The following is a 16,154-nucleotide window of genomic DNA, read 5'->3' as shown; positions in this document are numbered from 1 at the left end:
AAATAATATTTGGCCGTCCATCCATTCACCCTCTTTCTTCCTTTCTTCCTTTCAACCTCATCTTTCTTCTCTCTTAACCACCACCGACGACACTGGCAATTGACCTGTCTGCTTAGAGAGTTGCTTGTCCCACGAATTTAACGAATAACCTCTTCTCTTCTTTTATTTGGTTGTTTTTGTTCTCGTTCCTGCTTCGATAGACTTCAAACACAAGATACCCCCCCACAGAAGGCCATAATGGCACGAAAAGCAGGCTTCTCCGCCTGGAGCACATTGTTCTACCTCTTTTTACTATTTGTCGCCCCTCTGGCGTTAATAGGCACTGCTCATGCAGATGCCAACGAGACCAAGGAAGCTGAAAACTATGGAACTGGTAAGATACCAACCAACCAACAGCATCGTGGCCATTGAGAAACTACAGCCTGCTAACATCTCTCCTTCGATGCAGTCATCGGTATCGATCTGGGCACCACATACTCGTGTGTCGGTGTTATGCAGAAGGGTAAAGTTGAAATCATCGCCAACGACCAGGGTAACCGTATCACTCCATCGTGGGTCGCCTTCACCGACGACGAAAGATTAGTCGGAGACGCCGCCAAGAATCAAGCCGCCGCTAACCCCAGGAGAACCATCTTTGACATCAAGTAAGCTTCTCACTTTCAAATCGGTGTCTAATATATCTTGCTAACGTGAATTTCAGGCGTCTCATCGGCCGAAAGTTCAGCGAGTCGGATGTCCAGAAGGATATCAAGCACTTCCCATTCGATGTCGTTAACAAGGACGGAAAGCCACATGTCAAGGTCGAAGTCAACGGTTCTGACCGTACTTTCAGCCCTGAGGAAATCTCCGCCATGGTTTTGGGTAAAATGAAGGAGATCGCAGAGAGCTACCTTGGAAAGAAAGTTACCCACGCCGTCGTTACCGTCCCAGCTTACTTCAATGACGCCCAACGTCAAGCCACCAAGGATGCCGGTACCATCACTGGTATGACCATCCTCCGTGTCGTTAACGAACCCACCGCCGCCGCTATCGCCTATGGCCTCGATAAGAAGGACGGTGAACGCCAGATCATTGTCTACGATCTCGGTGGTGGTACTTTCGATGTTTCTCTCCTCTCCATTGACCAGGGTGTCTTTGAGGTCCTCGCCACTGCCGGAGATACCCATCTCGGAGGTGAAGATTTCGATTACCGTGTCATCAACCACTTCACCGCTGCCTACAACAAGAAGAACAACGTCGATATCAAGAAGGATCTTAAGGCCATGGGTAAACTCAAGCGTGAAGTCGAGAAGGCCAAGCGTACTCTCTCCTCCCAGATGTCCACTCGTATCGAAATTGAATCCTTCCACGATGGAAACGACTTTTCTGAGACCCTCACCCGCGCCAAGTTTGAAGAGTTGAACCTTGATCTCTTCAAGAAGACCCTCAAGCCAGTTGAACAGGTTCTCAAGGATGCCAAGGTCAAGAAGACCGAGGTTGATGACATTGTTCTCGTTGGTGGTTCCACTCGTATTCCAAAGGTTCAGGCGCTCCTCGAAGATTTCTTCAACGGAAAGACCGCTTCCAAGGGAATTAACCCCGATGAGGCTGTTGCCTATGGTGCCGCTGTTCAGGGTGGTGTCTTGTCCAATGAGGCTGGTACCGAGGAGCTTGTTCTTATGGACGTCAACGCCCTTACCCTCGGTATTGAGACCACTGGAGGTGTCATGACCACTTTGATCAAGAGGAACACCGTCATCCCAACCCGCAAGTCCCAGATCTTCTCCACTGCCGCTGATAACCAGCCAGTTGTCTTGATCCAAGTTTGTAAGTTCCCACGATTTCAAATAACTCGCATTTTTTCTGTGCATTACTCTAACATACGTAACAGTCGAGGGTGAACGTTCCATGACTAAGGACAACAACCTCCTCGGAAAGTTCGAGCTTACCGGCATTCCACCAGCACCACGTGGTGTTCCTCAAATCGAAGTCTCCTTCGAGCTCGATGCCAATGGTATCCTCAAGGTTTCCGCCAGCGACAAGGGCACCGGGAAGTCTGAGTCCATCACCATCAAGAACGACAAGGGTCGCCTGAGCCAGGAAGAGATTGACCGCATGATCGAGGAAGCCGAGAAGTTCGCCGAGGAAGATAAGCTCGTCAAGGAGAAGATTGAGGCCCGAAATGGTAAGCGTTACTTCCACTACACTCATCATTTAGCAAAATAACTAACATTCTTGAATAGGCCTCGAGAACTACGCCTACTCCCTCAAGAACCAGGTCGCCGATGAGGAAGGCCTCGGTGGCAAGATCGAAGAGGAAGACAAGGAGAAGCTCACCACCGCTATCAAGGAGGCTACCGAATGGCTCGAGGCTAATGCCGCTACCGCCACCAAGGAAGACTTCGATGAGGCCAAGGAGAAACTCAGCTCCGTCGCTTACCCGATCACCAGCAAACTCTACGGTGGTGCTGGTGGCCCAGGTGGCGCTCCAGCGGACGAGGAACCATTGGGTAAACACGATGAGCTATAAATGAAAGTTTCATAGTGAATTAAATCGTTATTCTTTGTATATTTAAACAGACAAACGCCTCTTCCACATCGTTTTTTATTCCCAGTCGAGGCCGTTGGATCTGTCTTTTTTTCAGTTTTTTTTCAAATTTTTTTTTTTTTTTTTTTTTTTTTGACATCGTTTACATGGGAATGTGGGTGTTTTTGCTGTCTCTCTCTGTCTTTTCCTCTTATTGTTGAATTAGATACACTATCCAAAAGTACCTTGTGGATAATTATTAGGGCAGTGAAAGAGGGTTGTGGAATAATCGAAGTTGATTATTGTCAAAAGTGTCTTTTGTTAACCGAGTCATTCGCCTACGTGAGCCCGTGTAAGGTTATGCAAACATAAGGCACACTTCCCTGGCGGCCAAGATCATATCGTCATCCAATCATGGAGATGACACAAGTGCAAGATGGATATATATAAATTCGTCTAGATGCTATATATTATATATTTATATAAAGTTTAGTTCGCCTATCATTCCCGCAATTTCAACCTCACCGATTCCACTTGCAAGTAACTATTCCAAAGCCCCGTGTCCATCTCGATATCTCGAACCAAGTCCATGTCAACACCCGTTCTCGGGGTGTCAACACCCACAGTTTGGTTAGGAGATCTAGACTGGTCAACGCCTAGTCTCACTCTCACTCTCGGCACACCACCCTATTACCGCTACAGGCGTGACGTCGAACAAAACCAAGAGGCTAGTCTTCTGCGATGCTTATATTTCCTCCCTCAAATGGGATCTCGCGGATATTGAAAAGATAAAGCAGACTTGGGCCGCAACCAACGGTCTCTCAGAGGTTCGAAATGCTTTAGCTTCAGCTGTTTCTGCTCCTGCTTCGAATAAATGTGACTCCAGGTTGGATACCCACTTGCCAAAGAAATCAAATAAGAAGAATCAGAAGAAGAAGTGGGAGGAGCCCCAGCTTTCAATCTCCTTTCCTCCGGATATATACATAACCCAACCCGCCATCCCACAAATCGACCTCCGATTCCACGGTAAAGCTGATATCGAGTTGATAGAAAAACTCAAAGAGCCTGTTGGAGGAGTAGACGCTGATGTCTTTCACGGTAAACGACGTTTCGAATACTTTTTCCATATCAAGAATACCAACAGCGTCACAGCGCGAGATTTACATGAGGCGCTAGAAACAGCTTTTGCAGCGAAATATAATCGTTTGCAAGGTTGGGAAAGAAAGTGGAGGTTTAGATTAGAGAAGATTGAAATATTGAGGGTTATGATGGGTCCCAGCCGGATATAGAAGATTATCGTATTCCTGATTCGAGGGCTTTGTGGTATTCCAAGGAGACGCTGGTGAAAGATAAGCCTCTTGCTGTTTTTTAGAGTAATAATATACCTATATACACTGCTCGAAGAAATTATTCAACTTAGACTATTATTATATTAACGATATTTTAATAGAAATTTCGAGAGGTTTTAACCGTCTTTTAACTAGCAAGGCGTTTTGGTTCTTCCGTGTTTCGGCATTTTTCTAACCGTTGTGCGTGCTTATGCACTTATCGATGGGTGTGTTATACCATCTTTTTTACGGCTGAAGACACACGATTGTTGGATAGATATCGATATTGGAGACATGGTCATAGCTGGCTTAGTAATGGGTAGTGTATATTTTATTAGTTATTTGATATCTCTCTGGTGTTGTTATTACTTCTTGACGATGGACTTTTTACATCTTACCCAAGCATGCGCTAGACATGTATTCAGTAGCCAAGGTACGATAACTTCAAGATCAGGCGAAAGTACGAGACAAGTAAAACGCTCCATGTGATCCCCAAGCTCTATTAGACCGTCACCGCGCGCGGGGATTATCTTCTCTTTGCGTTGCAAGTTGTCTTTTGCTGGTTCGTGTAACTTTCCCCTTTTGCTTCGATTCCGAACGCCACGGTATGGGTTCGCGACGGGCCTTAAACCCGTCGTGGCTTTCTTTAAACGTGTTTGCATTTACATGGCCAATTTATGGCCCCACAGTTGAAATTATATTATTTGCGTTCATTGTCGACAAGGTCTACAAAACAGCTATATAAAGGAGATAGATGTTGTAGTTATAAACAACTTTGAAATTATATTACCAAAGAAGTTCTAAATTTAGTGCTCAGATTTTAGCCCGAACTTCCAACCAGGAAGCGAGAAGGCCCCACCACACCGACCGTCTCCATAGGTCGACCGACGTGAATTTTAAATGAAAGAAATTCCTATAAGGAATGGAGCTAATATTCCGATTAAAAACTCAGCCCTAAAAAGGTACACGCTTAAAATTGCTAAAGGAATAACTGTGCATGTTTGCTCATGCGCATACGCGAGTTTCGACCGTTTTGAAGGAGATCCTTCAAACTTCGGTGTGGGCCCGCATCCATGGAAATTCATTCGGCTGGGTCCCTGCGTGACGGCTTGGCAAAACATACAGATACAAGAAAGCACCTGGTTTGAGGTTTTAAACTTACAAAAGTGGTCTCGCGGCTTGGTCGCTCCCGTGCGCGTTCGCGGATAAGTTATGGAAACGAGGTCCGTGGGAATTTTTTCCACCAAGCTGGACTGAACCATGTTTATTTGCCACGCCGCAGTTGCATTTTTTAATATTGAAGCCTTGCATCCGCGAAAACGCAGATTGTTTCAATGGCATTGAGTAGTCTTGCAGGTGTTGGATTGTTGGGAAGCTTATACAAAAAAAAAAATGTTTAATTACACCGAACAGTTATTGTTAGAGATATAGAGCTTTCGTACGCAAAATTAATATTGGTCATGTGGAAAATATTGGAATCCAAGTACGATATCTTGAGAGAAACTTGAGGAGTATATATACGCCACGGGGTACCGGCGGAATTGCAATTTTTACATTCCTCACCTGCACAAGACATGAAACGGTTAACAGTATAAACCAATTGGAACTCACCAAGGAACGTCCGAGCCACCTGGAACCCCTAAAATCCTTTCTTGGTCTTTTTCTTCCCCACCTCGATCTTCTCTCGCGAATAGTTATATTTTTGTTTTCATTATTCTTTTGTTCCCCACACCACTTGCAGAAAATGAAGGAATCACTTCTCACGCAACTTAAGCGCAACCTTTCTAACCGCTCTAGAAAGGGTAAAGAGCCTCACGTGCAGCGACCGGAGACGCCAAACACCCTGAAGTTTTTGGACGTAGACGGAGACACGGGATCTACTTACTCCGTCGAATCAGATAGTAAATCATTCTTTTCGTTTAGCTTTGAGAATGCTGAGTCAAGGCCGCTTTGTGATTTTGAGACTACCGCTGCTGCTGTGGCTGCGAAGTCGGCTAGGTTATCGTTTGAGAAATCTGCGGTGGAGGATGGGGAGTGTGCGCCTCCACCGTATGATGTTGATCAGTTGGAGTGGATTTTGTTTTATCCGGGGGAAGTGGGGAAGAGGTTTGTAGGGATCTTGGGGATTAATGATGTTGTGGCTTTGAGCCAGGTTTGTAGGGCTTGGAGAAGACGGTTGGTTCCTGAGAGAGGCAAGTACTACCATCCATATCCGCATTTATAGCACCCTGCCAAAAAAGTTCGAGACACAGTAATTGGATAGTAAGCTAACAATCTCCCAATACTTTTCAGAAATCGTAGATGTCGACCCTGAGAAGAGTGAAAATCCACAATGGAACATGTCCTCCTTCATACCTAACACAAAAACTGGACCACAGTGGCACCCCCTTGTTCAGACTGTAATCGCGTCTACTTTACCATCTCAAGGTTCAAGAGACTTTATGGAACCCCTCGGGTTTTATGGAAGATACCACCGACAAAGTATCATTCATTGGCAGAAATACGAATTCAGCATTCCGAGGCTTTTAGGGGTTTTCGGGGAAACATATTTATCGGCCATAACTTCGCTCCACCTTGACGGTGCAGCATTGGATACTAAGTCAAATTGGCTTCGATACTGTACAAACCTAGAGAGTCTGAGTGTCAGGAGATGCGCGGGTATAACTCTCGACCGACTAGTCGATCTCGTATTAGGTCCCGAAGAGGAAACTTCATCCAATCCATCCAAGAAAAAGAAACAGAAATCCGCAGTTCAAGTTCCCGTACCTGAAAAATTACAAAGTGTAAGGTTTTGGGGTATAGACGGTGTAAGACAGTTAGCATACCCCCATAACTCAGATCAACGTATTTCGGATCGTCACAAATTGGAAAGATATTGTGAAAGATTAATGGAGAAGTTTGAAACGGATGTTTGGTGGGGGTTTGGTGAAGAGATGATGGAGCAGGATTGGAATAAACGGTATAGATTGTTGATATCGCTGGAGGAGAGGTGTGGGGTATGTGGTACAGCTAGGAAAAATTGTGGGTGGCCGGATGGGGTTACGTGTGAAAGGTGTTTGGGGTTTAATTGTAGGCGGTGTTTGAATATGAAAGTTGTGTCGAGAGACGAAAATGTGGAAGGTAAGACTTTAACCTTTTTTTTGATACCGTTTAAGAATCTTTTGCTAACGACAAACGTCTACTACGTCAGATCATGATCTCTCAAATGCCCTAGCAGTAAACATGCTTCAACTCGTATGCAACCAAGAAAGTATTTGTGGTTGGGAAGCGGGAGAACATCATGTTCATCCTGAATGTATCCCGCCAGCGAGTTTGTTATGGGGGCATAATGATCCGTTAAAACATGTTTTTGAGCTTTACGCTCACTTACAGATGAGGTAGAGCTCGGGTTCTAGCTAGTATTTTGGAAGATTCTTGTGGGTTTAGGAGGGATGTTCATGAACGGATGTAGGCATCAAACATTTTAGATAGAAGACTAGAGACTAGCTAGTCGACATGCAATTGAGTTCTCGAATCGAGTTGGTAGAATTATTGAAAATTTCAAGATTCAAAAACAAGCTATGGCCTCTTAAGCTTGTTGACTATCAAAATCACAGCATACCTAGTACCCTAGGGCGGAGAGCTTAAGAGATTAATAGGCTAGAAGGTGACGTTTGTTGCATTTTGTTCCAGTAAGCGTTGCGCACTTTAGACTTCTCATATCACGATATCATATGCATGTCAGTGCAGGTGCGGTGTGGCTTGCTCCGTTGTTCATTGGCGAGAATTATTCAGCCTTGATCCTGCTTTTAATCTTAAGGCTTGATGGATTTAAACTCGTAACCCTGCTGGAATTGATTCTTAATAATTTGATTGACTAAATTCCTTGCACGTATACGTTCTTGTTTTTATCAAGATCTATATATATGTCCGAGCAACCAGCTGGCCAGGCTGACATCCCTCAGCTTAGCTAGCTTAGGTGAAGCCTAGTTGGTTAGGAACTGAGGATTTCGATACGACGGCAGTACGCAGCTTCGCATCAGTTATCACGGCCTCGATAATAGTCATGGACCATCAAATCCCCAACTTTCTCGGTCTTCCCCGGGAAATCCGAGACGAGGTCTACAAATACCTACTACTGTTCGACCTGCCCACCAAAGGAGTCAGCTCGACCCCGCTGACAGCGGTACTAGCACAACACGACAAACCAGTCTCTGTGCAGAACGCAATTCTTAGAGTGAATAAACAAGTTCACGACGAAGCTGCAGAAATATTTTACGGGCTTAATACATTTGTGGTTAAAATTACCTCATTAACTTACTCTGGGCTCCCGGATCGTCCGCATCACAAGTTTCAAAGATTCAATCTTGTCTATATCGCACCGTGGGAATCATTGACTTTCGATTGTAGGGCTAGAAGTCCCTGGGAAGAACTTGTACATGGATTGGGGATTAGACTGCCCGAATTTGCATTCGAAGAGGCTGAAATGGAATCGTACGTCTCAATGTTTCGACACTTTTCGCGAAGGTCGTTTTATTATTCCGTTTGCAAATATGCAGCGCGTGATATTAATCCTTTCGGCAGCATTGACGTTCCGTGGGGGTACAATTATTCGGAGACGATAGATCTTTCTTTTGAGAGAGACATTTATTCTGCTAAACTACTTCATGAAAATGAGGCGAGAAATTTGAAATTACCAGGGACACGCTATCGACATCTGGTTCGTCGGATCAATCTTGATATCGAATCACAACATCCCCTGTTAGAGGCATCCAACGAATTTTGTTATAGTACTGGATACCTTCGGTTGACGTTATTTCCTGCGTTGAGTCGACTTGAAAACTCCCTCTATGACAAAGGAAAGGATGTACAAGTAGACGTCAAGGTTTCAGCGTTGATCCTGGAGGAAAACTGGGAGAAAAAGGCGACATCCGTTATGTTAGAAGAGGACCTAGGGCGTAGGTTCCAAATAAAGAAGGCCTTGGAGAGGAAGATGTATACAGCGCTATGCCGACTTTTATGGCCTTTAACGAGAATGTCGTGGAAATCTAGTCGGATTAGTACCCCGTTAGATTCACAATATCCGAGCGTTATGGAGGGGGAATTTGAACGGTGCAGAACTTTCAAAGTAGAAGCCGCAGAGGAGTTCAATTCTCAAACTCACCAACTTCCAGAGGAGATTGTAACTGCAAGTGTGGGTCATATGTGGGCTTTTGTTAGAGGAAGATTGGGTTTGCTGGCAATTGACCGGTGCGTACGTGCAGGGCTACTACCGGATGTTCTGATATTCGAACCGGAAGACGAGCCTGTATATAGCGAATTTGGCCCTTCCGGATAGTGCACAAATTTGATATATTCTTTCACAGCTTTGAAAATGGATTTTTGTTAAAAAAGCTTGAATTTTCGTTTCGGCGACTTGTCCGAAAGTTCGATTCCTGCACTTTATATGTATTGCAAAATCGTACGTTTCGCCCAGTCAGGACATCATTTATAGGCTACTATTCGACAAACTTCAAGCGCAAGCGCCCTATGTTAATTATTCAGTGACACACTACATTCAATCACTCCCATTTCAAGATAAATAATATTCGCTCTTCCCGTGCGGCTAATGCCTTTAACCACCGAGGATCTGCACTTGACAGAAGCGAGGCCAAGGTTTTTAATATTTCAACTGCCGGCAGTTTTTTACTTTCCCATTGATTTGGCCGCTCGGTGGGGCCTATCGAGATAAACTAGCCAAGTGTTTCTTATAGCGAACGATTGCATAGTCTTTATCTTCGTGCGAAAAGCCGTTATAGTGGCATCCAAGTTGTCTCAGCCGGGCAAGAGCCAATGACCGGATACCAACTGCCCTTCACGTATTAACGTCTGTGATCCGAGAAGCATGCAAGAGTTGCCAATATGACGCCCATATATATGTTTCTTTGGGCCCGTCCCCATGCGTGCATAAACTTGGACTTCCCCTCATCTCTCATCATATATCATTTGCTTCACGATCATGACCCCAAAATTAACTATTTGTGTATTACTAGGATCGATCTTTCACTGCCGGCGAACCTTAAATTCGGTGCATCACCGCTTGGCTGCAGGGGACTCCGGTTAGCGGTCGACAGGGGTCACCGAGTGGGCCCCAATCCGAAAATACCAACCACTTGGCTGGCTTGGAGATATTTCGAAACCTTACAAACCTTGAGAGTCGATAGTGGAGTGATAGTTGATGACACAGCTATACAGTCGGTACAGATTAGTTGGCCGACATGTGGATCCACAGCCACCTGTTTCTACCAACCCTGCTATCAATGTTGTCTTTTTTTTTCGCAGGTCGAATCATTTATCTTTAATTTTTCTTATCCATTACCAGTCTGAGCAGATATATATTGGAGCTCTTGACCGAATTTCAGCCGTAAAAAACATCCAAACTATACAAAGCCTTTTCCTCTATCTGTTCGTCTCAAACGAAAGAGGTATTACCCAGCCTATTTGTGGTACATTAACAAGCCGAGAGTGATCACAATTCAGACACTCATTTACCTAGATAGCTTCGCCATGAAAATCCTTTCACTCCTTTCTATAGGTGGTTTAGTTTCCCTAGGTACCGCACTAGGTGACTATGAGCCGTTCGAATACAAGAATTAATTTCGAACTCCTAGGGGCCGATCCAATGCTTCGATCGACGAGCCCGTCAATACACCCCTAAAGTTTAGGAATTTCTACTCCGACTTCAAGGAAAGGCTGGAAGGCATCTCGACAACAGTATGTAATTTAAGTCTGGCTGCCTATGATGGCAACCGAATAGCCCGCGAGACTTTGGGGCCTATGAGGAGCTATTGCTAGACACATGCCAATTGCATACTAGCGAAATTAGACGAAAGAACGAAGCCTCCATTTACAGGAACAACTATCCTCCTAGGCCTCGTACCGACAACGTTATCAGTTTTGGGCCATCGGTTGCGGAGATGGCGTTGCTTTCTATTCATCGACCGTTTATTACACTATTCCATGCAGCCTGGAGAATCGTGATGCGTAGTATCATCTCTTGGACCTGCGCGACGAATTACTGTCCGGTAGTCTGGGTTCTTTTATCTTTGGTCATCCATTTCTGCGCCATGCTCTCCTCAAGAACCGCTATCACCAAGAAAACAAAAATTTTGCCAACCAAGGAACGTAGAAGTCGGGTTACCACAATCGGTCGATGAGAATGGGCAAACGGTTAAAGGAAAGAGTTTCCCTGGAGCATGGATCGTTTTCAGCGAGTGGCAAGTCAGTAATCTTTACAACATCCGCCTTGGGCCTTTGCCAGTAATCTTGCAATACGTTGGTGCGTTCTTGTCGGTGTTATACCTGGTATTTGGAACATTGATGTTTTCGAGTTTATTGTTCATTGAGCTTTCGGAAGCTGTCCAGTTGATTATGAGGTTGATTGCGAGTGCTGCGATTTTGTCGAATCTTAATGCAGTTTGAAGTTAGTGGTATGATTCAAGTCAATTAGAAGAGGGTTTATAAAAGTATTGTGCGGGCTCCACTTAAAAGATCTGGAAAAGAAGAGTAATGATTTTGTATTAGCATAGGGTTTTGGCGTTGGGATATTGCTAAATTTAAAGGATATATTGTCTGGTCTAATTGATATCGCTGAAATTATCAAGAATCGCAAAATATTATTGCAATGCGTACTATCGTGGTATTTATGATAATGTCAATCTGTCGTTTCCGCAAAATGTGGACGCAGCGGGGCATATCTCAAGACTAGTCTCGAGACTATGTCAAGACTAACTTGGTCTAGAAATTTGGAGACCTGAGAAAGCTAGACCGCTCTCTATTAAATATTTATTCCCTGAAACCAAAAATGAGATAATATCTCGGGATTATAAGAATTGTGTACCACCCGTTAACCATTGCTTGTGGCCAGGACTTTTTCCACAGTTGCCACAAGGTTGATGGTCACATCCAACAGCATACGAACCCACTCCGACGTTCCAGCAACACCTCTCCCCGGCCTTGCAATCCGAACATAACTTTGACCCGTAAGAACAAATATATATTTCGCAACCAGGGCATATCCTTTGACTGTTAGGGTCATCGGAGGCGATGGTCTCGTGTAACGGAACACAGGAAGGGTGGAAATAATATCTTTGTTCCCTCCAACGACAACAGGCAAAGGTATGGCAGAAGTACTCAAGCATATTAGGTGGATGGCCATTGAGTTTTACATGCCTGGCACGCCTAGCGAACTCTTTCTGGTGATATCTAGCTTTCATGCTCCAGTGGCAGGTTAACAACCTGGGTAAATGGTAGAATAAGTCTGGGGTAACTTACCAACGGGAACCATTGACTTCCCCGTCTATGCTCCAAAACATCAGGGTCTGAAGTTTTGGAGGGACCATATCATTCGTCGAAGATAGGCCGCTTTCGAGTAGTCGGCCGTCGCTTTGTTCCTCTTCCGCGAAGATCCTAGCAATATCGTCAACGTTAATGGTAGTGCACCATTCGCCAATTCAAGCAATTTGTGCTTTATCAACCGGGGTAAGCGTAATGCTTGTCCCGTCCAGGTATATCTTTGTTATTGCCCGGAGGTACTCGCCGCTAAAGCTTCTGGTGAATAATTTCAAGTCGATTCCATGATCGGGGCCAGTAAATATGGGAACATGGCCCGATTCCTCCCTCTCGTACGGGCGACCCTTCATCAACCTATACACGAAACAAACCTTATGTTGTTGAGGTGTAAGCCTGGCAGCGGCGAGAGTCTTGACGAGTGGATGCCATTGTATTTTGCCCTCCATGGTCTCCAATAAATCTAAACAGATGTTAGGATTCTCGTTATCTATATCTTTTCATTTGAGAGGGTAGAATACGCGGGATTAGATGTGCCCGCCATGTTCGACAGACCCGGGCGAGGCTAATCACGTCGAAGGTGCTGAGCTCTGACTGTAAAATAGGTGCAATTGGAGAAGGGACGAATAGAATCTATTTCGATATTTTTTGTGTGCCCGCTGACTTTATTCCAAGGGATTCCATATTAAACAGAGACCTCCTACGTATGGTCGTACGTCGTCTTCAGTCTGCACACCTATTTGTTCTGGCTGCCTTGAGTAAGAGTAGCGTTGGTATCTTATCGAGGCTGAACTTTCAAGCTTGCTTGCTTGCTTGATCCTGGAATAAAACCTGGCTTTCTGTTGCATAGCAATTGCTATCAAGAAATCATCCATGGTGTTTAGATCCTTTAAGACGGGCCTTTCTGTATGGTGCGACCGGCCATGCCTCTCCCCGTCATCTTGTCGGGAGAAGGTGCTAAATATATACCCCTGTCGTGGAAGCGAGGCTTCGAATCGGGGACAAATGAGCCCGTTCAAGAAATAATCCTGGCCGGGGCCTTTTCTTGGTCGGGGTATGGCACCTGCGACTGGCTAGTTCCATGCATGGAAAATCAGGGCATCGGGCTGGAAATCGGTACCTATCACAAGGCCACCAAGATGACCACTTGACCAGGCGTTCTGGCCGATACTTGGCAGGCGAGCCTTCCGTCCATCAGCTGGTTCGAACTTCAGATCTTTCCTGAATCGCCTTCTTCGTGATCCTGATCCATCAAAGTATAAGTCTCGTCGCCATCCCGAAGTATCAATTCTCTCAAAGTTTGGTCTTGGATTCCTTTGTCCAGCGGAGTAGGGGATCCTCGCTTGGACCATCCAACACGGCTGCCCCTCAATCCAACCCCGCCAGCTTAAGCTTCACCACCGTCGCCTGTCTTCGGAACTGCCTCAACTTCTCCAAATCGCAGTCCTCGATCGCCTTACAGTAAATATGTTCGCCTCAGTAAGTAATTTCGTACCAGTCGATTTTCGCCGCGCAATCTAGCCTTCTAACGATCGTATCGCAGAAAAAACCGTACACGGCTGTTTCGGTCCAAATCGAGCACCTAACAACGGAGGCTTACGAAGAAAATGACCTCGCCGGTATTCCAGAGCTTATAGAAGCTGTCAGACTGCAAGATACAGGGCCCCAAGAGGCATCTAGAGCCCTACGGAAGAAGCTGTACGTCTTTTCTTGCCCGAATGATCGGATCACATGCCACTATGTTGAGCCTGTGGTTTCCAAAGGTGGGGGTGCGCTAACAACTGGGGTTGGCGATAACATAGGAAATACGGCAATTTCCACCGCCAGATAAGATCGTTAACAGTACGATGAAGTGTTTTCAAAGTGTCAGAATATAAGGCCGACTCTAATTCCCTGCTCCGTCGTAGATTCTAGATGCATTGGTCGAAAACGCGGGAAAACGATTCCAACGCAGTTTCGCCGACGAACCCCTCCTCGAACGTCTCAGAATCATAGCTTCCGACTCTCTCACGGATCCAGATGTCAAGAAAAAAGCACAAATACTTTTCGTACAATGGCATAATGCGTATAAAGATACTCCCGGAATGGCTGGTGTCGCGAATCTCTACCGTCAAGTACCCACGAGACCACGCCCGAAACCACAGCCGAGGCCGGTATCGCCGGAGGATGATGACACTCCAACTCCATCCGCCGGATCGAGATCCGGTCCAACAAGTCCTAATAGATCATCACAAGCGGGTTCTTCTCACTCACGTAATAGTTCGAGTTCGAAACCGACACATGCGCCGATTACTCTGGGACCCTCGGACTCTCCGATTGCTACATTTAAACAACCGAAGGACAAGTCGTCGAAATCTTCAAAGCCTTCGGGTCAAAAACGGCCTCCATTCAATCTCGAAAAGGAGAAGCCGATAATGATCCAGAACATTGCTACGGCTTCGATCGCTTCTACCAATCTTAAAAACGCTCTTAAATTGATAAACAGAGAGAAAGAAAGAGTTAGTGACAATCCAGAAGTTATGAAGAGGTTTGAAGCCTGCAAAATGCTTCGAAGGCAAATATTACGTTATATCCAGCACGTAGAGTCCGAGCAGTGGCTGGGTGGTCTAATCCACGCCAACGAAGAGTTAGTCGAGGCATTGACGCTATTTGAAGTTTTGGATAAACCTCCTGGTGAAGACTCCGATAGTGAAGGAGAGTGGGAGAAGATGCCAAAGGATCAGGGCGTTGATGACGCAGCTGGGAGGATGGGTAAGTTGAAGGTTGCAGGAGGGCAGATGCAGCCTGGTCAAGTTCCGCCCAAGCAGAGGGATTATGACAGTGATGAGCTGGAGGATGCCAGCGATGACGAGGAAGTAGAGCCGGAAGATCCCAATGATCCGTTTGGGGATAGCCATGCTTTGAAGACCCCTGCCAGGGAAAAAGCGGAGCCGAGGTGGTGAGTCGGGACTCTTGCCCTAGCTGTATAATCTTATGATGCTAATGAGATAATATGTAGGGCTGAGATCTAAAACTTCACAAAATTGTGTATTACCCTCTTCAGTGCCTTGCTTTATCTCGTTACTTTGCCGTAGTCAGAAACAGATGCGTAGGCAGCGGGCCCCTACCCTCCTGAATCTTGATAGCCTTGGCATCTCGGAGCTACCGTTTCTTCTTACTTTCCTTTGATATTTCGCTAGCCGCTGAAAAGAATGCGAAGTATCGAATCAATTCGACCCCGATCAATTCTTAAGACCCATTCCACGGGAAAATTTTGTTCCTCGGTAACATGTCCATATCGCAAAATAGATATCTAGAAGGATATATCGATACTCAACCTGGCAACCTTTTTAAGGCTGGGAGACGCGAATTACATACCCCAACTACGAACTTTTCGCTCCCCCAGACATGTGCCGCTATAGTTAGGTCGCTCTGAATATAGACCCCACTACATCACCAAACCTTTGAATAAAGAGTAGGAACGGTTGAATCTTGTCTCCGAGGCGCTTCTGACACAGATTCAAGTCTTCGTTTAATCTAGCGCAGAACTGTGTTACGGCCGCAACATCGGGCCCGGAAATTTGGTTTAGAGTCGCGTGATCGGCTGGGTCGAGTTGACTTCGGAAGTTGTCTAGCGCGGCTGTCAGTCGCTGCTGGCCAGGTGTATTGCTGACACCGTTCCTGTCTGTCGGTTCATCGTTCGTGACTATCGTACCGACACTAGTATACTCTGATACGGTGGATTTTCTGCAGGAAAAGCTAGAAGGGCCTGTGTATTTCAGTCTATATGATATTCAAGCTTATGTTCAAACCAGTAACTAGGTGGGTATTCTGCGACTTGAATGCGAATGAAATTTCCCTCGCCTCAGATCCTCAGCCTCGATCCTTGTCAAAGGCATTCTGTGATGTATATGGATCATTGTGTTTACATTGCCGTGTCGGCGTGGGTTTGGACTTTCGTGACTTGGCCTGCAGGTCTGCCTCGCCCTTTTGATTTCCTCATCCATGAACCTGGAGAATTAAACCGCCACATC

General features: G+C 45.6%; 5 protein-coding genes across 5 annotated transcripts; 4 read left to right on the top strand and 1 right to left on the bottom strand.

Annotated features, from left to right (window-relative positions):
* Positions 1-237: 237 nt before the first annotated feature.
* DFL_000532 (uncharacterized protein) lies at positions 238-2,509 on the top strand (the record flags this gene model as incomplete). Its single annotated transcript, XM_067634560.1, has 5 exons — positions 238-373; positions 449-644; positions 701-1,806; positions 1,871-2,164; positions 2,223-2,509. The coding sequence occupies 5 exons, from the start codon at positions 238-240 to the stop codon at positions 2,507-2,509; spliced, it is 2,019 nt and encodes a 672-aa protein (XP_067495072.1).
* A 3,069-nt stretch (positions 2,510-5,578) lies between these two features.
* Positions 5,579-7,031, top strand: DFL_000531 (uncharacterized protein; the record flags this gene model as incomplete). Its single annotated transcript, XM_067634549.1, has 4 exons — positions 5,579-6,026; positions 6,127-6,830; positions 6,908-6,954; positions 7,025-7,031. The coding sequence occupies 4 exons, from the start codon at positions 5,579-5,581 to the stop codon at positions 7,029-7,031; spliced, it is 1,206 nt and encodes a 401-aa protein (XP_067495071.1).
* Positions 7,032-7,879: 848 nt separating this feature from the next.
* DFL_000530 (uncharacterized protein) lies at positions 7,880-9,151 on the top strand (the record flags this gene model as incomplete). Its single annotated transcript, XM_067634537.1, has 2 exons — positions 7,880-8,307; positions 8,398-9,151. 2 exons carry the CDS (start codon positions 7,880-7,882, stop codon positions 9,149-9,151), a joined length of 1,182 nt encoding a protein of 393 aa, XP_067495070.1.
* Positions 9,152-12,057: 2,906 nt separating this feature from the next.
* On the bottom strand, positions 12,058-13,016 carry DFL_000529 (uncharacterized protein; the record flags this gene model as incomplete). Its single annotated transcript, XM_067634524.1, has 5 exons — positions 12,058-12,061; positions 12,127-12,261; positions 12,388-12,604; positions 12,663-12,774; positions 12,846-13,016. The coding sequence occupies 5 exons, from the start codon at positions 13,014-13,016 to the stop codon at positions 12,058-12,060; spliced, it is 639 nt and encodes a 212-aa protein (XP_067495069.1).
* A 592-nt stretch (positions 13,017-13,608) lies between these two features.
* Positions 13,609-15,152, top strand: DFL_000528 (uncharacterized protein; the record flags this gene model as incomplete). Its single annotated transcript, XM_067634513.1, has 5 exons — positions 13,609-13,620; positions 13,685-13,839; positions 13,944-13,983; positions 14,049-15,079; positions 15,140-15,152. 5 exons carry the CDS (start codon positions 13,609-13,611, stop codon positions 15,150-15,152), a joined length of 1,251 nt encoding a protein of 416 aa, XP_067495068.1.
* Positions 15,153-16,154: the final 1,002 nt, after the last annotated feature.

Source organism: Arthrobotrys flagrans (genome assembly GCF_004000055.1).
Source record: "Arthrobotrys flagrans strain CBS H-5679 chromosome Unknown unitig_15, whole genome shotgun sequence".
NCBI classification, from domain to species: domain Eukaryota; kingdom Fungi; phylum Ascomycota; class Orbiliomycetes; order Orbiliales; family Orbiliaceae; genus Arthrobotrys; species Arthrobotrys flagrans.
This window is presented reverse-complemented; position numbering and strand designations above follow the sequence as displayed.